At 40.1% G+C, this 27407-nt stretch overlaps 1 protein-coding gene across 1 annotated transcript in view; it reads left to right on the top strand.

Annotated features, from left to right (window-relative positions):
• LOC146662418 (cadherin-7-like) overlaps nt 1-27407 on the top strand; it is a 117810-nt gene that overhangs the window by 3423 nt on the left and 86980 nt on the right. Inside the window, exon 2 of the mRNA XM_085419041.1 lies at nt 1993-2574. Within this exon, the coding sequence (XP_085275167.1) occupies nt 2338-2574 (237 nt within the window). The 5' untranslated portion in view covers nt 1993-2337. The remainder of the gene's footprint in view (nt 1-1992; nt 2575-27407) is intronic.

Raw genomic sequence — 27407 nt, 5'->3', positions numbered from 1 at the left:
TCTCTGTTTGCCAGTAGTGAATTTATTTCAATCACTTTCAATTGATATAATACGCTTTAATTCTTTAAAATGATGAACAGCTTAACTGCATTGGGAAAAAATTGATTTCTCCTACTGCATGAGTTGGCTAATAACTTAAAATCAAACAGACAGTAAATCAACAGAAACTCATTAACTAAAAAGCCAATATCTGCTTTACTGAACCCGCAGTTGCACCCACAGCTGCATCAGTGTCATCTCCAGCCTCCCGTCTCTTCGTGTTCGGGATTTCGCGAAATGAGAAGCATTAACTTGGCCGCTCGGCTCACACTGACCCTGTGCCGATATTCTCTCCTACAATACCACGGCTGCAACCTGCCTTCACAACTCGTGCTGCCCTGCAGCCAGATCTGCTCCACTTTCCACCTCTACCATTAAATTGTCATGTAGAGGCAGTGACTTTGAATCTGTGTATTAATGCATATGCACACATTACAGATTTAGTATGTTTAGCATACGTGGGGTTTTTTGTGTGGTTTTTTTCACATTGAAAGCAATGGCAGATCAGAATGTTATCATAGTGTTCTGGATAAAGCTGTGCCCTGTAGTGGTTTATGTGCTTCTTGCACTTTGACCAGAAATATTTATTTAATATGCATTTTTTTAAAAAAGAAAGAGTTTCAGATGCTTTTAGAAAAATAAAAGAACGTGTTGAGGATGCTCCTCACATACAGCATACACATATGTGTCTGCAGAGGTGACAATCATGCTGTTGTCATTTCAGTATTAATTATTAGCGCTGGCTAATGACTTTGCTGTGGTGAGGTACAGCAAACGACTTCCACAGGATGTGTGGTGTGCTGTTTTTATTTTGCTTGGGGGGGCAGAGAGGAAGTAAAATGAGAACTGGAGAATCTGTGTGGGAAGACAGAGGTCATTGTATGCCAAAGCAATTACCTTCCTCATCCAGGGCCCTGCCAATGCGCTCGTAGAGGAGAGAGAAAGAGAGGTCAGTGAGGAAATAAATACATGTATGGTCAAACACTCAGTCTTCTGCACGTCTGCTTTAGAGCACCTGCTGAAGTTTAAATGGCATTCGTATCGCCTCAAGTTCATACAAATGTGCCCGAAAGCGTCGCTCCCGTGAGCCTCCTTCACAAATATTTATTGAGGGAATTTGTTGAAGTTCTAATTAGGTGTCAAATTAGACAGACAAAAGCAGCAATATTATGAAGTTTATATAATTGCTCAACTGCCAGGATGTGTTGTGACATGAAGAACATTATCTGTCAGGAGCCGATGCTTTTCTCTGCTCTGACAAGTCTTCATGTTCTGGCATCTTTGGGGATCTGTCACAGAGCGAGGATGGCAGCGAGATAGATCCCCTTGCATGTGCTCGGACCGGGCAACAGAGTGCTCGGAGTAGAGGTCAGAAGAGCCCGGGCCATCATGCTGCTGACAGCTCAGATTTATTTTTAATCCAGGCGATGAGAGCTAGCCACACAGATCATGTGGCTTGTTAGTGTTGAATGGCGAGCCCCTCCGCCATTACACTGCGATTTTACACAAAGAAAATGTGACAAAATAATGACCTTGGTGAGGGAAAAACCCAGATAATTGAGAGCCAGCTGAATGGCATTTGATTGTTATTCCACGCAGCGGCTGCTGTTTCTTTCGGTGTGAAATCTCTTGAAAAGCCAGGTCACTTTCCCTCCATCAAAGCCTTATTAACATTTTGACCTCAACCAATTGTTCTTTGTTGTGTGTGTAGGTTACAGTGTGTACATGAAGGGCGTTACATTGATTGCGTTTAACATATTTACTGTCTGCTCATTTTTGACCAATTTCTTTATGATTGGTGAAAAATGTCATTATCATTGCATCAGCAGCCACGTTACTTGCTGCCCAAAGTGGCTGCGGTCACAAAGCAATTTTGCTGACAGTCCTTCCTCTCTCCTCTCCTCTCTATCTTTGTCTCTTTCTTTTTTTTCTCCTCTCTCTGTGTTCTGATAGGTGCCAATTATAAAGGCCCTGCATTGAAGCCTCTCCAGCCGCCAGTGACCCTGTTAGCTGGCTTTAATGTCAACGATCTGGCTCCAAAGTGGAGGGAATTACCTCACTTTTAGTCTTCAATCAGGCAAAAAAGAAGAGCAATACAGCAAAATGCAGAGCTTGACTCTTTTTCAACCCTTGTGCTCTTTTGAGGGTCTGCCTGCTCTTGCTTTCTGGTGAAACACAGGGTCAGGACTGTGTGGATAAAACCCTGAGGGTTTTGACATTTCAGCTTTTCTGTCTTTTTTTTTTTTTTTTTAATTTTTGCTCCTCTTCTGGCCTCAGTGCTTTTTGGAAAAAGCCCAAATGATCTGGTGGTGTTGCTCAGGCATATGCAGAGCCCTGGCTCTTCTGGCGCTCCTGTTTCCCTTGCAGGAGAGGAGCTGCTGGGGTCTCAATCCCAGCTCTGGGGATCTGGAGAAGTCTCCACACTCTGATCCAGACCCCTGGGATGTCCCGCACAGAAACAGACGCAGCTGGGTATGGAACCAGTTCTTCGTATTAGAAGAGTACACAGGAAATGAACCTCTCTACGTTGGCAAGGTAAGCGATCCATTAGCACAGTTTAGTGTGTTGTATATGTGCAAGAAATGTGACTGAGCTGCTGTTCAAATCAGCACCTACTTGTGTTTTTTATTTATTTATCATTTTTTTGCACGTTTGCTGCACCTGCACAATAATACACATATCAATAACTCCTTACCACAATGACCTGCAAAATCTGGGACACAGCAGGGTTTCAGAGAGTTGTACATATTCCTATTGTCCTATATAAAATGCTGAACAAATGAAAACACCAAATGCAGACAGTGTGGGAGGACATTCTGCATTTTATTGCGACAAGGTTGAAGCATGTGCTTGTGGAAACACGCAGTTTTAGTTTGGAGATCGACAAGGTAATTTGCATTGTAATCAGTCCACAGAAAAAGGTATATATATTACTCAAATGTGTCTTTTTACAGTAGGTGTTTTGCCAAGGTCCAAGCAGATAGATCAAAGTAATGCCTGTTTTGGCAGGTAAATAAGTACAAAAACCTCCCAATGACATTTAAAGCAAGGCATAAATGGCATAGTTAACGCGAGGGTACACTGACAAAGTGACTAATCATGCTTTTATGAGATGTGGCAACACTGCTGGTAGCATTTCCTTAGGTAAAGACCAATAGTGGTAAAAACATAGGCCGCTTAACTGAGTAATATAGCATTAAAATACGCCTTTATAAGAAATTTTCCAGCGTTCACATTTTAAGTGCGAGACAAAACAACGCAGTGTACTTAATTATGTACAATTACAATGCAGGAAGTTATTTAGAGAACTTTAAAATTTAGTTTGTAGTTCATTCATCTTTAAACGGTGTGGAACTAGCCAGTAAAGGCTTCTAAAGGCACTCTGAGGACATGTTTATATGTGTAATCTCACACCTGTAGTTTTTGCTTAGACACAAGTAATTGTACTTCAATTACTGACATATCCATTAGTAAAAGCTTGATCTTTCAACTGTAATACTTTAAATTAGTTTAATACATTGCAGCATTACTGTGAATATTGAACAGGCTAATCCCTTCGAAAGGGGATGTTTAAAAAGACTTACCAAAGTATCTATGCAAGGCCTCTTCTAACTTGGCAGGGAATAGAAAGATTATCTATAAAGCACATTTTATACACAGAGGCAATTTTGAGTTTTTGACATGCATTGCTCTGAAAGAAATTCAGTGCAAAAAAAGTACAATATCCCCTGTGAGTGCAGTAGATAATAAGTAGAAGAATTTGTTTGAAAAAGAGATGTAAGTAGCATAAAATTGACTTATTTTTGTTGAATGGAATCACTATAGCTGAAAATGAATCATTCAAAGAGGTGCAGTCAGTGAAAAAGTAACATTCAAATCAACTTTAAGGGAAAGCCCCTCATAATGTATTTTATTAAGAATTTTTCATCGAGGTGTAAAGAAGTAAATATACTGTATACTCTATAGGTAAAAGTACCTGACATCTGTAGTGTAATACATTAATGAGTATCCACAGGTATTTTTAATCCAATACTAATGCTGGAGTAGCCTTCTGCAGAACCGTTAGTTTGCAGTGTGCAGAAGCATTGCTCCCCAGCTTTCAGCGCTACAGGATAAATGGACAGCTCCTGTTGGAAAATGGCTCTAGCGTGTGCAGTGCAAGCCAGATGGGTCTTGGATTGGTCTCCAGATCCCTGTTATCTTGGAGAATTTTCTGGTCTTATTATTAAATTAGTTTTCATCTTTCCGCTCGTCTGTAGGATAATCATTCTCATCTGCATGTATTTGCTAGTTCTGCTCTCACAAGCCCATTTCCTCGCTGTCTCTGAACTGGATTAGCGTCTCCAGCTGGAATTAGGATACATTTGACTGTCCTATTGTTCTCCTCTGTATTTTTTTTTTTTTTTGCCAGAAGGCTGCTAGAGCAAAGCATCTAAATCAAAATGAGCTTATTTGTGACATTGCTGGAGTTCAGCTAAAGGTCATTTCTTGTCCGCGGTCATCTTAAATGCAGTTTTGTCTGATCTGTGTGTCCCCAGATATCTGTTACATCTGACTACTGAGGAGAGCGTTTTTGCTTGTGAACATCTGTGCCGTGTCCTTGTCCTGTGTTGCCCATTTGAAAGTTAAAAAAGAGAGGTCAGCAGCGCAGTCAGGAATTTCTAGTGCCTGTTTTCTTTTACACATTCTTGTGTCTGATTGCTTTTCTTGTTAGTAAATCCCAAAGGACATGAACAGACTGATTACTTATTCATAGATGTGTTGAGATCCGCTTATTCACATGGAATATACACAAACTCATTTGCAAGTAAGCTCCTGACTAAGAGGTCCTTTTATTTTTCCATTCAAACACTGATTCATCCTTTATGGCTTTTTTTTTCTTTTCATTTTGTAGTTTTGTAGTAATTCATCTACCAATCCGGTGTAAAGACAACATAGCAGCAGGCATGTAAAAATCAGACTGGTTACATCTTTGCATCTGACCTCATGCCCGAGCCCAAACCCTTTGAGAAATATCAAAAATCTGATTCATTGACTCCCTGCGGGCAGAGCAGGCTGCCTGGGAGCTTGAGAAGCTGTCACATTATTTGTTCCCTGAGATCATAGTTGTCACGTAGTGTGTGTTTGTTTGATGTCGCAAGGGCACACTGCTGCTGTAAAAAAGCGTGGGTGGGACACCCTGACCTTGTGACTCAGTGTGAGTGACATGGAAGGTCCTGCCATGTCACGAAAATGACCTTACTGGAAATGAATTCTTCATAAATAAAAAAAGAATAAAGTTACAGCGCTAACACACACAGCCCTAAAATTCCCGGCAGGTTATAAGCAACAACACCAGAGTGGCACAACCAGTAATTGCTTTTGTCAGAAGTATCCGGATATCTAATATGACGAACAATAGGAATCCATGTCCAAACAATGATCCAGTCACAGCACAATTTGGCCATTTGTTTGGCTGGAAGCAAAGGCAAAAATGATATAGTCAGTAGGAAATAGGAAGTTATCACTTTGGCCTGGCTGCTCCCCGTATCTGCAGTCTGCTTGGCTTTAATGCATTCTGTCAGATTCTGAATTTCACAACCAAATGTCTCATTATGCCTTGGCACTCAGCCTCGGGTAAGTGTACTGGCCTGGAATCAGCGGCAGTCAAATCAAGCCAGTGGAAATATACATTAAAGAACCTCAAACTACACAGCCTCCACCGCAAATTGTCAACACACTTATTTAAACAAGTGAAAACGCTGGAACAAGTCATCCACTTAACAAACGCTTACTGGTAAACATGATGTGATGCGCATTTCCTGCGGGGTGTTCATGTGGCTAAATATTTGCCTGTGTTGAAACAGCACTGTGTGGCATCTGCTGAATAAGCGGTGTTAGGAGGTGTGAAATTTTTTTAGATCTTTGTTTTTGTTAATGCATCAACATCACTCGCCTCGCAATTCGGAACACTTTTTCCATGTTCAATAACTTTTCTAAATCCACTCCCACATGCTATTTTTCATGGATCTGTTTGTGTTTGAGGAGCGAGAGAAATTTGCAGCCTTTGAGGCAGAGTGCTGCTTCACATCACAGGAGGTACTGTCACGGTTCTGGGTCCGTTGGACCCAGTATTTTGAGTTTATTATGTTTTGGTTTATTTCTGCTTCATGGATTGTTTTCTTCTCGTAGTGATGATGATGATTATTATTTCTTGTTTCTGTTTATCCGTGCTTAAGGATTTGTTCTCAGTTATATCTCACGTTTAATTTAGTTCAGATTCCATGTGTCATTCTGTCTGTCTCTCAGTGTAAAGTCTGCATGCTTGTTTTGTAATTCATGTTTCCTGTTTTATTGTGAAAGTCTTTGTCTTATATTAGTGTGTGCAGCTTAGCTCCCCCGTCTCGTTAGCCCTGATCTCTCCCAGCTGTGTCTCCCTCCTGTTGCCGATTCCCCCGTTACTACCCTGTGTATATAAGCCCTGTGTTTTCCCATGCTCAGTGTCGCGTCGTACCCTCAGAATTATGCCTGTGTGTCCTTGGTCTCAGTGATCCATCCTCACTCCATGTTTGTTTTTCTGCCAGCAATAAAGCTGAGGTTTTTTGAGTTTCAATTCTGTGTTTGAGTCCTGCATTTGGATCCTCATCTCTGCCTGCCCGCACACAGAGCCCTGACAGGTACAAGCGCACAGAAGCAGCCCTTGTGCTGAACCGCACTTATTTATAGAGATGTCTTCAAAATTAGCCATCTAACTAACCATCCGAGTAATGGATGGACCAATTTCACCTTATAATTCAAGCGGCAGTTGGGCAGCAGTAGCCGGGGCTCTTCGGCTACACTCAAAAGCATTTCTTTCAACACAAATAAAAGAACCCTTACGAAGAGCAAAAGACTAGAAGCCGTCTCTTGATGGAAACATCTCTGGCGCTGAGCTATCAAATGTACAAAGGTGCCGGAAATTCAACAAAAGAAACAGAATTTTCCGTTTTTTTGTGCAACAAGCGTTTGTTGTGCTTTTTATTTTTGCAACTTCCACTAGATATTTTTTCATGTGCGTGCATTATGAGTTATTTGTGACCCGACATCGGGAACTCGGTGTTCGGAATGACAGTAATTCAGCTTAATAATCAAACAATATGCATCGTGGGCAGCAGGGACAGTCCCACAGATAATTACACCAGAGTGAACATAATGTGTTACTACTCAAGCCACTTCATTAGCATTCTTTGGAGTGTTCACTGTCAAATGGGTTAGAATCATAGCGCACAGGCAACTTGCAAAGGTCAGCCTCACTAGCGTCTACTCACACTTGCTGGTGCCACAAACACCGCACAGCTGGGGAGTGGTGAGAGCAGCCTGTTGAGTCGGAGAGGAGGGTGATTCAAGCTGACACGGGGACATCATACACACAAGGGACAAGAGCTCACATAGTTGGGAGCTCGAGAGGCATCCTGGGGCCATCTGAGATAGTGGGAAAGCCGTTATTCAAGCCAGAGAATCAAAGAAGATAAAAACAGCAGTGTAAACCAGACAGTAGGGTAGTTATCAGCAGGGTAGGGGGGAAGACAGGATGGGGACATTGTTTACTCTTGGACTCTCTCACACATATAGGGCTGAAGTGAATATCAGCAGGGCAATTTTTAAAGCAAATTTGGTGAAGTTTGACTTAAAGTCTAGAAGGAGGTTGGGACAAAGTCAGGGCAAAGCCGTTTATATGAGGTTGAGGGCAAAACAGACGACAAGCTGCACATGCAAATCATCAAAGAACACAGCTAATAATTTAAAGTAAGCTAAGTTGACTTTAGTGGCTGGGGTCTGACCAAAGATCTCCTAAATAGACATGAATTTTAGCAGCAAGGTTGCAGAGTTTCATATAGTTACAGAATTTGCCAAACAAGGTAATTGACCCTTAAACCAAACACAGGCTGGCTGTGAATGGCAACAGGTTGGATGTCTGCAAACATATGATTACATGTGGACAGGGGTTCAGTTTTATGCCCTTATTTGCTTTCTGGAGAGAACTTTTTGGTTTCACTTAAATATGAAGCTGTGGCCACCAGCATGTTTGCTTTGCTTAGCATAAACACTGGGAACAGAGTGTAACAGCTAGCTTGGTAGCCAGGTAACAAATTCAATTTACCAACACCCCTAAGACTCACTAATTAACATCTTATATCTAGTTTGTTTAATTTGTGTAAAAACTGAACTGTATAAACGACGGTTAGACAGAGGGTGATGTGCCAGGGTATTTCTTGGCTGTTAGCAGTTGCTTGGCGACCAAGGGAGGCTCTAGGAAGTTACCATGCCTGGCCAAGGCCTATTCTGGTGAAAAAGTGCATTCACCAAAATAGCATACTATTCATTTGCCACGAATAACCACAAAGGTTCCAAATCAGAGACAGGCAATGACGTGTCGGTTTTGGAGTAATACAATAATGCTGTAGAAATGAGTTTCTGTAAAGCTGAAGTTACGCCACTTTGCATGTCTTTGCATCCATTTTTGTTTGGGAGGAGGGGTGGGAAGGATTAGGATCTTGTTTCAACAAGCTGAAGTAGTACAAGTAGGTTCTGCACTACACTATGAGAGGTAGTCTAGTTCATTTATTTATTTAACTTTTGTCGATTCTGACCTGAAAACAAGTCAGATCAAGCTTTAAAATTAGGGAAATTAAGTAAGATGTCATTAAGTTTGCACACACACTTGTGGACAGGTTTATTTGACTTACTTTAGCTGGTTACACCTCCAATCAGGTGCAATTTAGAGAATTGTTAATTCTGTGGTGTCCAACAAACTATACTAAATGAATTAAACTGTTTAAAGCAATAAAATTGATTAACTGTAATCACACAACAGATTAGGCTTCATTTAAATTTGATCTTTGATATTTGACTTCATGCAAATATAGACAATCTCTGCACAAAGGCGGTTTTAATGCATAACATAATGGAAGAGCCAGGGCATTTTTAAAAAGGTGGCCAGCCCCATACCATTACTTACAGTACACTGCAGTAGCCTTAAAAGTGATGTCTTGCTCTTTTTATTTATTTATTTATTTATTTATTTATTTATTTATTTATTTATTTATTTATCTATGTATTTATTATTTTGCTATAAGGTAGATCCTGCCAATCTATCATTTTTTAGGTACCTACTCTTATTAACATATTGACATATACTATTAGCATAATTTCCTCTGGGATTAATAAATTATTCTGATTCTGATTATGATAATTGCTTATGGAGGTATGACAGCAATTTGCACCATGTACATTGCGAAGTACACCATGAGGATTCTTTTGGAGGTTGTTAAAGTTGTTTTTTATCGAGCTGTTTATAAAGCTTACAGGATAATTGAGTTTAAACAGGTGGGTGCGCTGTCTCTGAGGGAAAACCACAGTGAAAGGGTTCTATGAATATTTGTGCAGCCTATGATGGGCTTCACAGCTTGTTGTTTGGTGCGGTCAGAGTTTTGCGGTGTGGCCACCTCTACAGTTCACTTAGACTATTAGAATATATTTTAGTTCTAACCTGCAGGACAAATGTTACGATTTGTTTTGAAGCACACAATTTGGATCTGAGGATATTTAAAATAACATCTGATGTGAAGCCCTGAATGATCAATAGTGAGTTTTTTCCTCTTTGTGCATCTTGGCTGTTAATTTATGTTTTGAACATGCTTATTTTTCAGAGGGAGAACTCCAGAAATTGCTGGGCATGGAGACTGGTTTGATAACATTTTCTGAAGTCGGGATTAGAGTTTAACAAGATGCAAATGTTTTTGTTCCTGCTGAGACTGTGAAAGCTGTTGCAATCTGTCCATTTGACTTCAGCTTTTGAAACTGGTGCTTTTCACATACAGTGCATCAAATGAACCACAGGATTTAAAACATGGTATATTTTATTCATATTTATAAAAAAAAAGGGAGAGAGAAAGAAAATCAAGATGTTAAAATGTTGTTGGCTTTATTCAGAGTTTACTTGAACATTTACACAAGCTGTTTGTATTAGATGTTTGCCTTTTAGGTGTTGCATTTAAAGCCTTGATTTACTCATTCTCCTCTCGTCTCATCCTTCAGCAGTATTTTTCAGTTTGATGGTGGGTAAAAAAAGACGTATGTGATTTCCACATTAGGATACGTTGTGTAAGAAAAACTGACTTTGTCACTGCTGGTTATGTTTTAACCCAGTTAAATATTAGGGGATATTGTAGGCGGAGGGAAGTTGTTGTGTATTTTCTTTCTGTATCTTTTTATGTGCATTTTTTTTTTATCTGAATACGGTCTAGCTGAAGTTTCCTGAAGTGCTGATGTATTGAATTTTCGACATCCCCAACAGGTTTGATCTTGAATAATTCAAGAGAGGTCCTCAGCCTGCGCTCAGAGTATAGATGTATTATGAATAACTACAAAAGTTAAGTTTTTAGTTCTCTCTATTTTTCCTCTACAAAGTGGATAACAAGTGGCCTGGAGACTTTTGCAATTGGTAGAATAGGGTTATCAAGAATTCTTCTCTACTTCAGTGACTAACGCAAGCTTAACCTTCATACAGGCAGTTCATGTATTACAAAAAAGTTGGTTAACTTATGGTGTCTTCTTCCTTATAAAAGAGCTTGAGGAGTCTTAAGTATGCATGGGAAGATAATTCACCCGCCCTGAAATATATAGATATACTGTCTTTATTCAGTTGGAAAGTGAGGCAGTCAGTAGGTGGACATGTTAGTCAGCTATGCACAGAGCCTACTTGACTATTCTCCTCATAATGTAATGAAACTGTGCATCATTTTTATTTATTTTTTATTGACTGATCCGTAGCTTTTGATACTGTGTAAAATAAAAGCATTTTTTTCTCCTTTGTATCTGGAGTTAGTCTGAAGGGCTACTAGGCAGAATCCATGAGGTCTTACAAATGTTTCCTTAAACTGAGATTGTACATCGATATTGAGTTTTCCCATCTTTATCATATCTTCTGTACTCCAGATACCTTCAGAGAATTGTTCATTGTGTCAAGTGTATTTTGAGATGAGTTCATTATGTATTAGCCAGTGTTGCTTGGGGGGGAGGGGGGGGGGTTAAGTCTATCAAAACTCCATTCAATTTGATTGAAAAAAATAAAAACACAAAAGCTCTATGCTAATCTGATTGTTCCCCACTTCCAGAAGAAGTCTAATTTCAGAAACAACATATCTGAGTCAAAAAAACAGGTTTCTTATTTCGGGTTAATCAGAATCAGAATCAGAATCAGAAAGGGGTTTATTGCCAAATGTTGAGCAGGTTTACAACATTAGGAAATTGCTGCGGTGCTTCAGTGCAAACATAGTGTCATAAATAGCACTTAAATAGACATGAAAAAAATAAAAGTAGGAATAAGAATTAAAAGTGCTACGTAGAAAGATATGTGCATGAGATATACATGAGATATATACATGAGAATAAGAATAGAGTGCTACGTGGAAAGATATATACATGAGTGCAGGTGGTGATCAGTGCCAAACATGGAATGGTGCAGTGACACAGCGTAGGGTCATGTGTTAGTGGCGGGGACAGTCATATGGTTATTGTTCATGTGTCCAACAGCAGAGGGGAAGAAACTGTTCTTATGGCGAGAGGTTCTGGTGCGAATGGACCGGAGCCTCCTGCCTGAGGGGAGCAGGTCAAACAGACTGTGTCCAGGGTGAGAAGGGTCAGCTGAGATCCGAGCTGCACGCCGCAATGTCCTGGAGGTGTACAGGTCCTGCAGAGATGGGAGTCTGCAGCCAATCACCTTCTCAGCAGAGCGCACAACACGCTGCAGTCTCTGTTTGTCCCTGATAGTGGCTCCAGCGTACCACACGGTGATGGAGGAGGCGAGGATGGACTCGATGATTGCAGTGTAGAACTGCATCATCGTCCGTGTTGGCAGGTTGAATTTCTTCAGCTGCCTCAGGAAGTACATCCTCTGCTGGGCTTTCTTGATGACGGAGGTGATGGTGGGCTCCCACTTCAGGTCCTGGGTGATGGTGGTACCCAGGAAGCGGAATGAGTCCACAGAGGTGATGGGGGTAATAATAATAATAATAATAATAATAATAATGGATTGGATTTACACTCAACAAAAATATAAACGCAACACCTTTGTTACTGCTCCCATTCCCCATGGGATGGACGTAGAGACCTAAAATTCATTCCAGATACACAATATAACCATCCCTCCCAAACAGTGGTCACAAATCAGTCCAAATGTGTGGTAGTGGGCACATCTGCTATATTGAGATAATCCATCCCACCTCACAGGTGTGCCACATCAGGATGCTGATCTGACATCATGAGTAGTGCACAGGTGTACCTCAGACTGCCCACAACAAAAGGCCACCCTGGAATGTGCAGTTTTTTGCGCTATTGGGGGTCTGGGGACCCAGAACCGGTCAGTATCTGGTGTGACCACCATTTGCCTCATGCAGTGCAACACATCGTCGCATGGAGTCTATCAGATTGTCAATTGTGGCCTCCTCTAAACATATTGATAATTGCCCCCCAAAAATACTAAAATTGAGACTTTATGACCCAGGGGTTAATGTCACATTAGCTAAATCCATATTTTAGACTATACGGTTAACACTAGAGCTAATGTAAAAATGTTACTTTTACAAATCACACCAACCACATTAAGCATTGCTATGTACAGTAGCAGATTATGAGAGCCAATTTAAATTTGAGTATCACAAAACTGTGATTAATACTGAAAGTCTTCTTACATCAGGCTTCTTTCTCTTCGTAAATGGCTGAAGGGATAAAAATAAACAACTTACATTACTTTCTCACCTTAACCTGATTACTCTCAGTAATCTGCTTTTTTTTTTATCTCCTTTTGTGTCTCTGTGTGTGTCCAAGTATGTGTGTTGAAACTGCAGCTATGCCAGAGTAACTTGAAGTCCTCCACCTCCTCCCATTCTCTCCACACACTCAGTTTTTTCCCTACCCTGCCCCCACACCCTCCACTAGACATTTCCCATCCAATAGATGAAGGGACCCTAATATGCTAAAACCGGGGATGCATTGGCCACCTCTCGCTGTAATTAAATTCAGTCATAATGAATCATAGCCCTTAATCCTAAAACAGGCTATATTTCCACTGGGAGGAGAAATGACCTACATGTACTGGAAAAGCTCTTGGTATAGCGTTTCTATGTCTTCCTTTCTTGGCGTCCTTTCTGAAAGCATGACAAATGCTCACAAACCTTACTTTGAACTGTGTTAAAAGTAAACGACAAGTGTTAGCATGCCTATTTCCATATCAGTGCTGTTCATTTATATACATATGGCACAGGGCATACTTAACAAAATCAGGTAGCAGCTTCAAACACCTCATAACAAGTCATGCCACACTGCAGGTTTTTCTAAAAAAAATGTAGCCAAAGCTTCTTTCGTGCATTCTTTATGTTCAGCTGATGGTATGTGACTTGTGTAGCAATTTGATGTCCAACAGCCCTTTAGCTTTATATAGAAGAATTTGTGCATAGTAACATGAGGCAATTAGGGTATTGTATGAGCCAGTCATCAGACTAATGTCCATGATTCACAATGGAGCCTGTATACCTTTGCTCTAAAAGGCGTATTTCATCATTTGCAGACAGTGTTGGTTGCGGCCCAAGATACTGTCAGTACACTGTGTAAAATATGCACTTGGTAGCGGGAGACCAGAAATAGAATGCATACTTTGTTTGCCTACAGATAAGAAAGAAATGCTGAATTTTGTTGCAATGGAGAGAAATCCATTAATTATGAATTGCATCTTTGTTTTTGTGGTTGAATCACCGTGTTGAAGTCATTAGTCGTTCTTTTTTAATTGCACATTGTCACTAATTGCATCACAGAATGTCAAATTTCACCTTTTAAATTCAGCTTTTATTTCGCCTAATAATAGGGTTGCACTATCATTCATGTTTAACTGAGAGCTGAAAAAACAGGTCGTTTTTCATCTGTACAGATTGCATGGTGTTGTTGAGGAATCATATACGAAGACTAAGGCCTAATTTACACCTGGTGTTAACATGTGGTGGATTAATGACATCCGCACGCTTGTGCATTGACACCTGGCAGGAAAATGCTTTCTCATTATCTTGATCTGTCTGCATTGTAATCAAAGATCACTTGCGAAATGAGGCAGAGTTAGCAGCAGTGCCACTTGCTGCTATAATTTATTTTGAATTCATTTTTTGTAAGGAAAGACTTGCGGTGACTAATAGGAAGGAAGCAGAAAGCAACAAGAGCTGGAATTATGTGACCTTTCAACTAGTTTCAACTTTAGTTGGTTTAAGAATGTGGTCACACTGCAATAATTGCCTTTACACCTGGGTAAAATACCATCACAGTGGAAACCATGCCACCTCCACATGTATTCTGAATTGTCCCACCTTGCATAGACACAGTTGAATGAAAAAGAGTTGTGTGCAAGTCCAAGAGAATAAAGAGTCTGTATTTAGAGATCTGTACTTAGAGTACAATGCTAATACTTTGCTGCTTTGCTGATATGAGAATCCATCAATGTTCAGCATTTTAGCATCAATTATATTTACAAAAAAAGCTAATTAGAAATAATTTGATGTCTGGGGCCTGGATCTCCTCCATGCCTGCTTCATGCCCTGGGGGACGGGGCTATGGCTCGCTACATCCTCTTGCAGACCATTACATGTGGAAACCATTTGAATACAAGCGCGCTGATCCACACAGGTATGCACACGGGTGTTCACTGCTCGTAGACTTAAATTACACCTTTCTTGGCTGCTACTGCACATTGTGCGCTGTCTGTCCTGCGTGCTGCACAACAACATTGAATATTTAGTATTTACTGCTGTTTACACTTAGCTAGATTAATGCGATGGTGTTGTGTTTAGTATGTTGCTTTGGGTTTTTTTTGCTTGTTTTCTATTCTTCTTCTCTCAACAGGTGATCCAGGAGATTTTTTTTCTCCCCCCCTTTCTCACTGTCCCTCTCCCCTTCTGTTTTTCTTTTCCTTCCTCTTTTTTTCTCCCTTTCCTATCCCTCACTCATGTCTGTCCCGTCTGTAACATCTGAAAATAAAATATAATAAATAATAAAAACAAAGGTCGATCAAATGGACCAATACGGCAATGCCACGATGATCCATTTGGTAAAGTAAATCCATTGGGTATCCTTGTTGGTCTTCAGACAACAATTCTGATGGCTAAAGAACCAAATGGGACAGGCAAAAAAAAAAGGAAAAAAAAAAGAAAGAAATAATTTGATAATAGATTTACTTAGAATAATTTTTTTTTAAATATTTATTTTTAATTTTTAGCCTTTATTGACAGGAAAGCAAGAGTAACTGGCACACAGCCCAGGACAGTCTCAAACACAGGCCTCTGCAGTAGACCTCCGCAGTGGCATGGGTCACCTACGCCAGCGGTCCCCAACCCCCAGGCCACGGACCGGTACTGGTCCATGTCATTTGGTACCAGGCCGCAAGAGTTGAGGCTTGGGTGTGAAATTTATGGTTTTCAGGGTTTTTATCGTTAACTCGGTTTTCCTGGGTCTTTTCCCGTGTTGTAGTTGTGTCTTATTTTGAAAGAAATGTTAGCACGTTACCGTAGCGACCAGAGAGCATTAAGGGGCAGAGAGAAGGATGTTACTCTCAATGTTGTTGGCGCATTTTCAGGAGGACGCTGCTAATAAAGTTACACAATTACACAGTGAATTTGGGTTTATTATTATATTTACAAAATACCACAGTTTTTGTCTTGGTCGTATCATTTTATTTTGTTGTATTTATCCACGACACCTTAAAGCCCGGTCCGGGAAAATATTGTCTGGCATTAAACCGGTCCGTGGTCCAAAAGGTTGGGGACCGCTGACCTACACAACCAAGTGAGCTATACCGGCGCCTTATTATAAATAGGAATTTTATTGCAATCCACCTTTAACCTACTAAAAACATACCCAACATACACTAAGACAATAAGCTGTATCCTTTTTTCCCCCAAAGGTATTTAATTTAAAGGCTAATTGTAATCACCATGTTCCTTGCACTCTCCTTATCTAAGATGAAAATAAAACACAAAAACCTGCGTAGCATTTAGCACTCGGATACTTTAGTGAAGAAAATGAACGCTCGTCATTACTGACTCCACATGATAGGATAGGATCACACTTTCACAACCCACGGCTAATTTATAAAACCATAACAACAATAACAGCACTGAAAAGTGCTGGTGGCTGAATCAATTCTCTTTCAATTTCAGGGACAATGGGGATAAGTGGATCTTAGCTGGTGCAGATAATGTTTAGTCGCAGTGTTTTTTTCTTTGCATTTTTGGAAGTTTTTTAAATGCTGATACAAACCAAGGACATTGACTGTGTGTGAATTTGCTTTTAAATGAGCGATCTCTTTCTTCTTTTTCCTTTTCTTCTTTTTATATAAATGTGAGTCTACGGTAAAAAATGTACCTTTACATAAAAAAAGTCAACTGCTTTTATGACTGTATCAGAACTACGCGTATTAAATGGCTTTCATTCAAAAGAACATCAGCCTTATGCTGACAATTTGCTGTGGCCTATGGACAATGAAAGGTAAAGGTGCTAGACACATTATTTCCCTTCTTCTCAGATCAAATTCCATCCCTTTCAGTTCCTTTTTGCTTCCATTTTGACACACACAGCTGAAATTCTGTTAAATTTAGCTGCTGCGGAGAAGTTTGAGGGATTTCTGTGAAGATATCCTGTTCTTGGAACCAAGCCCATTCATTTTCTATGGCGGAGATGAGTTCATAGTCTGACAGTGTTAAATTATGCTGCGGGGCTAAGGCTATGCAAAGACTATGGGGTGATTCAGAGATGGATTGGGCTATGATCTAAGGTTGTTATTGAATTTGGCTCCTGATATCCCTCAGAATGAAGAATGGAGTCAGGAGAGTGATTTGCTCCTTTTTTTTCTTGGTGCGAGACTAAATATATTCACTACTGGAGGGATTGTGTACACATCAAAAGTCTTCCTTCCCTAAGGCCCTCTCATGTTGGGGTTTAATAAGGTATTTTATTGTTTGAAGTAGTACTGCTTGTTTGAGTTGTTTATAATCCCTTTGGATCGTAGCAGCACAGTCGGTAGTGTAAAAGAGATGGCATTATTCTTGTTTTCTTTTCTTTTTCCACAGCACTGGGCTTTCGTTACATTTTATAAAGCAGGTAGGCTTTTTTTATTCTTTCTCTAAAGAACTGGGGAAAGCTGGGGTCACAGGGCACATGCTGTACTTCAATGCCAGTTGCAGATGATTGACTTTATGCCTGACTATTGCATATAGGCGCTGCAGAGAAGAGAAGGAGTCAAGGTAAAGAAGCTCACGTAACAGTAACAGTCCTTGAATGTATTATAGTGAATGCATTGTGTCTGGTCTCTCCACCTGGTTGAGGCACTGGAATCGTGCCTGTCCCATTTATGTCGTTCTAGCATTTAGCAGTCTTTTGTACTGCTGTGTATTCTCCTGCTTGTGCAAAGTTTCCACTCCTGAGCTTTGGGAAAAAAAGCTTACCAATTTCTGTGTTTAAAAATAGCATTAATTACAATCTTTTAAAACAGTATCAAACACAATTAGACATTGCATTATATCTAGTATTGTGAATTCTTTGATACAACTAAGCGTAAATTTTGTGACATTTTTCTGGCAAAACTATCTAGAGTTGCTAAGCCAAGCAATCTTAGTCCCAATAGAACAACAAAAATTTCATTGAGGCAGACTTACTTTCTGACTACACCTTGGCCCTGTGCTTCGTACGTCGCTCACTACATCCAAGATCAAATGAAACATCCAAGACCAAACTATCGCGCTAACCGTGAGCTCGCTAATCCGGTTCCCCGAACACACCTGCTGTTGACGATTAGTACAGCTGGATGAAGTAATGTGCGATCACTGGGTGTCGTAAAAGGGGATACGCATCGATAGCAGAAACAGTGATCGGCAACCCTCTGATTGGTCGGCGAAAATGTCGAAGGGGCGTGCTCGGTATTTTCCGGCAGCAGAGCAAGAACTCATGAGTGAGGGATGTCAGGAGTTTCAGAGTTTAATTAAAACGCAAGAGAACACTGCAAAGGCTGCAAAAGCAAGGAGAGAGGGCTGGCAGAAAGTTGCTGACAAATCAGACTCGTAGGTAATTTAATAATAATAATAATAATAATAATGGATTGGATTTATATAGCGCTTTCCAAGGCACCGAAAGCGCTTTACGATACCACTATTCATTCACTCTCACATTCACACACTGGTGGAGGCAGCTACGGTTGTAGCCAGGCTGCCATATCGCGCCATCGGCCCCTCTGGCCAACACCAGTAGGCGGTAGGGTAGATCTATCATATGACACGATATTATCCAATATTATATGGCATTACATTACATTATAATACGTTATATTATATCCCCTTTCACATTAGAGCCACAACAGGACCCACAAGAACATGGGAACAAGTAAAAGTGGAATACAGGAGTATTCTACAGAATGGTAATATTTATCTCTTAGGTTGCTTTTCGTCTCTTGGCAAGGTAATACTGGCCTGTAATACTCTTAGTTTGTTCATCACAGCAACCAAGAAAAGGGCAGAGCAAAAAAAGACAGGTGGTGGTCCTGCACCCCCTCGTCAACAAGTTGGTTAAGTAAATAATACCCTCACGGGAATATCGATATCTCTCAATGAGCACACTGTCGCGCTGAGCTAAAGGATCCTGTCTGTCCCGCAACATACGCTGTATTCTGAGGACTCTCCTTATCAATCTTGCACCTTCCGCAATGGGTTGGTCGCGTATACGGACAGGACATGGCTGCGACAGGCTTCCCAAATCCACCTTCGCTTTTATAGCCGTGGTCTCTCATCTTGATTACATGAAGTAATTTACAATTACTACTCTGAAATATGAATTACATCTGTAATAATCAAATACATGTAATAGAATGTTAATAGTACATTTCCCTTTTTTTAGGGACTGACCTGTATGTATCTGTGTGACATCAATAAAAGGATCAAGTGCTGCATTATCTTTAGTTACAGTGATGTTATTTATTCATGGTGGAACAGTGGCGGAATGTCGCTGTTGCTTTCGTATGATGACGCGGACATGCCTGCGTGGCCGCGATCTAATCCTGTTTACATAAAGTAAATCTGCTCCCCAGCAGGTTTACGCTTACGGCTCTGTTGCTATGACAGCAAGTCCCGGATGGGCTTCGGGGAACCGAACGATCCAGGATCACGCGAAATCGTCAACAATCTAATCCAGCTAACTCACTTAGCGAGGTACGAAGAACAGGCCCCTTCTCTCCTCTGGCAGCAGCTGATTATGTATTGCACGTATCAAGCACGTCATTATCAAAACTGAAGCATCCAGCGTCTTACCTGTTCCCAAGTCATATCCAGGGAGTGGAGACTGGTTTAGATTCTGTGCTTCATTACATTAAAATTTGACTTTGCCACGTGTTTCTGGTATGTCACAGGTCTATACAGGTTTTCCAGAAAGGAAAAAAAATAAAATAAAAAATGCGGCAGCACGGTGGCACGGTGGTTAGCACTGTTGCCGCACAGCAAGAAGGTCCTGAGTTCAATTCCAACATCAGGCCGGGGTCTTTCTGTGTGGAGTTTGCATGTTCTCCCCGTGTTTGCGTGGGTTCCCTCCGGGTACTCCGGCTTCCTCCCACCGTCCAAAGACATGCACTTAGTGGGGATAGGTTAATTGGATAACCCAAATTGTCACTAGGTGTGAATGTGCGAATGAATGAGAGTGCGAATGGTTGTCTGTCCCTGTATGTTGGCCCTGCGACAGACTGGCGACCTGTCCAGGGTGTACCCCGCCTCTCGCCCTATGACAGCTGGGATAGGCTCCAGCGCCCCCCGCGACCCTGAAAAAGGATAAGCGGAAGCGAATGGATGGATGGCGAATGGATGAAAAAAAATGCTCAAAAGGCCTCAAATAAATAAATAAATAAAAAAAACGTGGTTTACTTGCAACTTACATGCAAATATATATGGATAACAAAGAGCTCTTCTTTCAAGGAAGATCCAATTTTCTTGCATGATTAGTTGTAAACTAGATGCTTCTTTCTGAAGCATGCAGAACAGATTCTTAATGAGTTCTTAATCACGCCAAGTTTTAAAGCAATTGATTACAAAATATTACAAAATGCTGCTGACATTTTCAACTGTCATTTAAATTTTGAAGAGGCATGCAGTGTTTAATAATATAGAGTGAGAAATCTGTTCCTTTAGGTTTAAATCATGCAGAGGACAAGCTGTAGCACATACCTAGATGAGTGAGAAGTACAACTCCATTGTGGCCATCTGACAGGAAAGAAAAATTGGCACTCTGTGTGATACAGTATACGAGCACAGTTTGACTTTAAACTCAAGCAGAGAGATGTGTCATAGATTTGAAATAGACTGAGAACATACATATATTACACTTGACTCTGTTCCTGAGCTGAAAATTGGTTCACTTTTCAGTTGACAGCAGCAGTACAATTTTCTGTGCAAAAGCTTAGAGCTGCAGCGATTAGAAAGAAAGCGAAATAATACAATATTATCTAGTTTGATTATCTATTAATCACACACACCAAAAAAAGCTCTTTCAGCCTCACAAATATATAGTTTACCAGCCGTATTTTTAGTGTTTTCCCAGTGAACAAAAACATCACCTGAAGACATTACAACAAAGAAACATTTTCATTTTTCTTTGACATTTTCAAATGAAAACAAAGTGTTTGCATATTAGCTGATTAGGTGCAGAGCTACCCAAGTTCACACTAACCTGAATTACAAATAAGAGTCATGTCTTGGAAATGAATCTGTATTAATTGCAAGAGCTTTGGCAGAAGAAAAAGGGTAGTCCTTAAACTAAAATCTGCCCCTATTCCAAAACGTACTTCACTCACGTTTATCAGTGTTGCATGTGTAGGTATGAAAGCACAATGTGATATAGTGCGTGTGTCGTAGTTATTTAAGAGACGGGAACAAGCATACACAAATATGATATAGTGCGGTCATTGCTGACTGCGAGCTGTAGGCTTTCATGATAATTAGCCGGTGACTGTAATGCAGCTACGTAAATGCGCTGTGGGATCATTTGTGTCTGGTTTATTTGCTGTAGATGATCAGATCTACTTTACATGGCATCCCATTAATTTAGGTACATTATTTAAAGTACATGATTAACATGGCGTTCAGCCTATTCAATATACACATTTAAATGATACATGTGGCGTTTGAGTAAATCATTTGGTGTTTCTAGTCTTGTTAATTTTACTTTCTGACCTGAGACAAAATAGGCTGATTTTATTAGGTGTAAATTAAATTCTTTGTCTTCACCTTCCAAATTAGCACACTGGGTTAGAAGTTTGTCTGAAACTGTTATGAGGTCGAACTTCTCTATCTAAAATCTTGACAGATATTAATACTGACAGAATTTTCAAACTACCATGTCCACCAGTGGATTTAATTTACGACAAGGAAAATCAAAATCTCGACTTTCCCCAAGACTCTTGCTCTGTCCTTTTTTTATCTCCTTTTTTGTTTGTTGGGCTCCCCATCTATACATAAAATCAGCTGCTTTCCAGCCTCAGGTATGTTGTCTGTGCATTCAGGGAAATCAATTAGTGAAGCAGACCAGAAGACAAAGTCAGCCAAAATTAAACAGAGAAAACTCTTTGTACAGTGCTCGCACTGAGGATTAATAATGGATGGTAGACATGGTTTGACCTCTGTACTGAAAAAAAATGAGCATAAGTAAATATATCTCACCCGAGTGAGTTACAAATGTGTTGCTCTTTCACCCAGAATCCTTTGTATGTCTCAGAGAGGATGAATTGACACATTTGATTGGATTTATTAAAGAAAAGCCTGTTACAGTTACTCGCGTGGCATTGAGTGCATTTTTGTGGCTGTTTAATGGATCATGTTTGGGCTGTTGTTGCAAATTCATTGCACTTATCTCAACGGGAGGAAGTTACTTTTAGCACTGGAGTTTTCCAAATTAGGAGAAGTAGTGGTGGCACGGTGGCACAATGCTTTGCACTGTTGAATTCCACCCTCTGTGTGGAGTTTGCATGTTTTCTCCTGGTACTCCAGCTGCCTTCCACAGTCCAAAGACATGCTTTAGTGGGGATTGGTTAATTGTAAACTCTAAATTGCCCTTCAGAATGGTTGTCTGTATCTCTGTTAGCCCTGTGACAGGCTGGTGACCTGACCAGGGTGTACCCTGCCTCTCACCCTAAGACAGCCGGGATAACCCCCCCCGTGACCCTGATAAGCGGCAGAGAATGGATGGAAGAAAAGGTTGTGTAGATTTAAGACTTTTTCGGTCTAAAGAGCTTTGGCTCTAGGATATTATTGACAGAAAATGCCTCTGAAATCTGGCCTGTTTGTTAAGTACTGTATATTTTAGGTCTTTAATTTTGAAAACATACACTATCAATGAATTATAATACCTGGTGATACCTATTATAGTCCAATCAATACATGATTTGAAGCATGATGTTGATATTGGATTTTTTTTTCTTTAATTTTATGGTTTTATCCCACAAATACTGGCAACGAATATTTAACAAAGCCAAGTTTTATCAGCAGAAACTTCTATCCTAAGGGCGTATTCAGTTCGAATTGAATAGGAAATGCTTAGTTGAAAGAAAAATTCACATAAGACATAAGTTGGTAGGATAAAATGTGTAGTGCCTCAAGCAGCTGAAGAAGATTGAAGGGTTACATTTGATGTATATTCTTGTTAGCATGGGTAAGTTAGAGTCATCCTGTTTTGAATAAACTGATGAGATGAAAAATAGGTAATTCTTGCCAGGTCATGCACTTCTGGTTTGATTTCGAATCACAGCCCATGAAGAGTCATGACTTCCGCGCTCTCTCCCCAAACTTCTGCTGACTCCTCATCTCTTGGCCTCAGGGTCTTGTCAGCAGACGGTGGCATACACAGCAAAGATGTCACGCTCATTCTTGTGCTGTCTGGGACTCTTAAGGCAATGGCACGGCGACAGGAACAACACATTGGTTTCCCAAAAGTGGCAGCTGAGATCAAAGTTAACTTGTTCTTGAGTACCAGATTCCCAGATGTCATGTGGGCAATAGATGGAATACAAGAACTGATAGTACAACATTTACACAAAGAGGAGGCACATCTACTGCACGGATGTCCAAGGTGTCTGTACTGTGAAGCGTTTCTTTCAAATGTAGTTTTCAGGTTCAACTCCATTTTACTCATTCAGACCACATGAGATAATTTGAATAAATCTATGTAATCCCTGTAATCTCCTAGTCTCAGCTGGTTTAATAGCTTACAAGGTTCAGCCTACAGAGATATTAACGAATTGTGTGTGGGGGGGATTAAAATATGGTGCATTGACTATATAACACAATATCCATTATTTTGGTTTCATGGCTCTAAATTACAGGCTTTAGCTAATCTGTTTGTTTCAGATTTTTATGCATTAGTTAGTTACAAGTTGGAATATAAATTTCCTATAAGTAGTGACTGGAAAGTTTGGGTGAAAGCTGTATAGAAACTGGAAACTCGGTTACAACAAATCCAACGTGGCATGAATTCTGAATTAGGCCATCAGCTAAATAGTCATGGACATAAATTTCCCACAAGCACTTGTAATTGACAACTTTCTGAAATTGTCTTAAGCCTTAAATAGCTTCCCCAGCTGATTCTAAATTTGCCGTGCTGCTAATTTGCACATGTCTAAGTAAATACTTATACAAGTGTTTGGAAGTTCAGTCCTCAGAGGGCGAGTGTTTCTTAGCTGATGTGACTGATATATTGCTCTATGAACAAGCCAGCTGTCTTATTGGCCCAGACGATGGAGAAACTTCACTGGCTCATCAGAAAACCTCTTCACGCTTTAGCTATGACTTTTACTAAAGGCCACTTTCAATAAATGTCAGGCTCCAAACATTGGTAAACAGTTTTAGCTCTGATCAAATTCCAGAGGGGTGCTATACACGGTGAGGTTGCCATGTCTGCAGGATTACAAGGGTACCACTTCGGAAATGGCACATTAAACAAATGGAGCATTTCCCACTGGTGACGGCAGTATTTATTCCCACCACTGAGGAGGCCTGCCCTTTCACTTCACGTCCTGCTCAACCAAACTTTAAACCCCTCCCCATTCCTACGCATTACTGATATGGACTTGCTTCGTTCTAGTTACAAACTGCAGATTTGTGAGTGCCTGCGAGCCTGTCTGCCTTATCCGTGATATATTTCTGTGTTGTAGTAAGACACAGGAATAGGCCACAAGTAATTCAATTCAATTCAATTCAATTTTATTTATATAGCGCCAAATCACAACATAAGTCGCCTCAAGGCGCTTCATAGATACAGAGAAAAAAACCCAACAATCATATGACCCCCTATGAGCAAGCACTTTGGCAACAGTGGGAAGGAAAAACTCCCTTTTAACAGGAAGAAACCTCCGGCAGAACCAGGCTCAGGGAGGGGCGGCCATCTGCTGCGACCGGTTGGGGTGAGAGAAGGAAGACAGGATAAAGACATGCTGTGGAAGAGAGACAGAGGTTAATAACAGATATGATTCAATGCAGAGAGGTCTGTTAATACATAGTGAGTGAGAAAGGTGACTGGAAAGGAAAAACTCAATGCATCATGGGAATCCCCCAGCAGCCTATATCTATTGCAGCATAACTAAGGGAGGATTCAGGGTCACCTGGTCCAGCCCTAACTATATGCTTTAGCAAAAAGGAAAGTACAGTTTGACATTAAGGACATGCCAGGCCAAGGTGCTTTCAATCCACACGCTTCCTCAGACCATCATAGTTTGCCATTCAACATATCTATCGTCATACTACTTCCTCATTCAGACATACATAACCTTATTACTGATTTATTACTATCTTTCACATTTCATTGATCTTTTTTGTTTGTTTTATTTGTCTTTTTTTCTTTGTTTAAATAAATTGGTTATTAATTGGCCTTCACCTCGCGTCTTATCTTTCTGTCACAGTGTACGAGCCCGGCTGTGTGACAGCTTGCACCAAGTTATTGGTACATTTTGTCTCCATGATTTTTCCCATTTCTCACACAGGCAAGTTTTACTTAAACATTGATACAGAGAATTTGAAATAAAAAAAAAAGATTGCATCAATGTTTCTCCTGCTCTTTCTTTTGATGTGTACCTGTGATCTTGCTGATGTTTTTCCCTGCAGTTCTGCAAAAACCTCAAACATAACTCCCATAAAGAAAGCAATGAACATGACTGTCAGCCTAACTTCGCTTCTCAGTGATTGCCAACTTAATACGTAGTACTTAAAATTAAATCACCCATTATACAATGTTGTTATTATATCATCCATTTAAACGTTTGAGTTAAAGGATGTGGGATTTTGTCATTGCCAGTTATGCACTGATTGCTCAAAAGAAATATGAAATCCAAGTAACACTTAAGAAAAAAGTCATGCCTTTGTCACAAAGACATACAATATAAAACATTTTCTTTGTGCGCTGTAAGATAAAATACATATTTAATAGGGGTGCAACGATACACAAAATTCACGGTTCGGTTCGGTTCGATACTTTGGTGTCACGGTTCGATATTTTTTCGATACAAAAAAAATGTTCATGCCTTTTTAATTTGTCATTTATTAAAATTATAAATATATATTTTAACATAAAAGTACAGTTTTTAAATTTAACCCTAACCCTTGTGCGTGTTGTTTTTTAGCTCGTCATATTGCAGCCACAGAAATTCTTTTGTCCATGAAACCATAAAGCTGCACTTTCTTTTTGCCTTATAGTCTGATTTGTCATAACTTCTCCGTTTTGTGGTAAGCTTTTCTTTGGCTGTCACTTCTTCACCCTGACCTGTCTTATTTGGCTCAGCAGAACTAAAATATATATCTGTCTGTGAAGGTTCTCAGTCATCCAGGTCATCGTAGTGAAATATATATCCTGCCGCACTCACATAAGCTCAGCGATTCTCTGCGCGATCAACCTCTCACATGTTTAAGCTGCGGGAGATTTCACTTGTCATGTTTGCATAGTAAGCTAACAATTAATAAGACGATGTCAGAGGAATTGGTGCACAAATTATCATCACTCACAGATCAGTGCTGTCGCTCTCTATACACAGTTTGCACGATTGCAAAGTGAAAGCAAAAAAACAAGCGCAAATTCAAACACGATTTCAATATGTCACATATTGACAGTGGCTCACCCAATGACATAATTACCCAGCTACATTTCTGAAAGAATGCAAAAGCATTGACATATATTTTTCCTTCCTACAATAGCCCGACAGGCAGGGCAGAGATAGCCCCGGGACATCGGGCTAGCGATATTGCGAGCCCTGTATCTGATTGAGGAATCACTCATCTTTGGAAAAGAGAGTTTATTACAGAGAAATGGCTCTTTCCAAAATAAAAGCTATACTATCCGCTTCTTCTGGGCTATATTCTCAGCAGCATATTAAACATATCAGGTCTCCATAAGGAGAATCCTGTGCTAACAGCTGTCTAAATGACTCGGCTAAAGTATGTAGCATGCATGCTTGTTGTTTTTGTCTTTGCACTAGGATGATGTCGGTGTAAATGTGCAGTCATATTCGTTGTGTTCCCACTAGTGCTTTCAGGTTAATCTCGTTGAAATAACCTTAACGCCACAACACCGCAAATCTCCGTTAACGAGCTACCCTATACAGAGGGGCTAGACGGCCAACACGTTAACGAGCTAACTGCGCTAACACACTAGCTCCCACCCATGTAATTGAGCATTGCATGGCACATCCATAATAAATTCATAATTATAATAAAGGTCAATCAAATAGACCAATATGATGATCCACTTAAAATAAATCCTCTTGGCATCTTTCTTGGCCTCAAGACAACAATTCTGATGGCTATAGATCCAAACGGGACACAAAAAAAAAAAAAAAAAAAAAAAAAATTGAAAAAAATTGTATTGTTCGATACATATGCGTACCGAACCGAAAGCACTGTATCGAACGGTTCAATATCGATACGAATATCGTTGCACCCCTAATATTTAATTAAAAACACTTAGATATAACCCAGCTGCTGTAAAGTCCAAACATGGTAAAAGACGCCTGATGAATTAACATTTCATAATAATATGTTGGATTATGTTATATTTTAGAGGAATACCAAAATATAATTACTTATTTAAAATTTTGTTATTTATTTATAGAGCATGAGTCTCTACATGAGATGATTTAAGAGACATGGTTTAAAATATCCTTCACAGAACTATGAAGAAAATACAGCTAGCATTATTGCTCTCATAGCTCTCATAGTATGCACCATAAGCTTTTGCTAGCTAGAAGACAGCTGAGCGCTAAAATCCACAAATGAGCTGAAAGCAAAAGACAGGTAATTACAGAGTCT

The sequence above is a fragment of the Rhamphochromis longiceps genome, linkage group LG9 (assembly GCF_057381845.1).
Source record: "Rhamphochromis longiceps isolate RC_006_pf linkage group LG9, R_longiceps_female_GT1.1, whole genome shotgun sequence".
NCBI classification, from domain to species: Eukaryota; Metazoa; Chordata; class Actinopteri; order Cichliformes; family Cichlidae; genus Rhamphochromis; species Rhamphochromis longiceps.
Note: the sequence above shows the minus strand (reverse complement) of the source record. Positions and strands in the feature narration are given on the sequence as shown.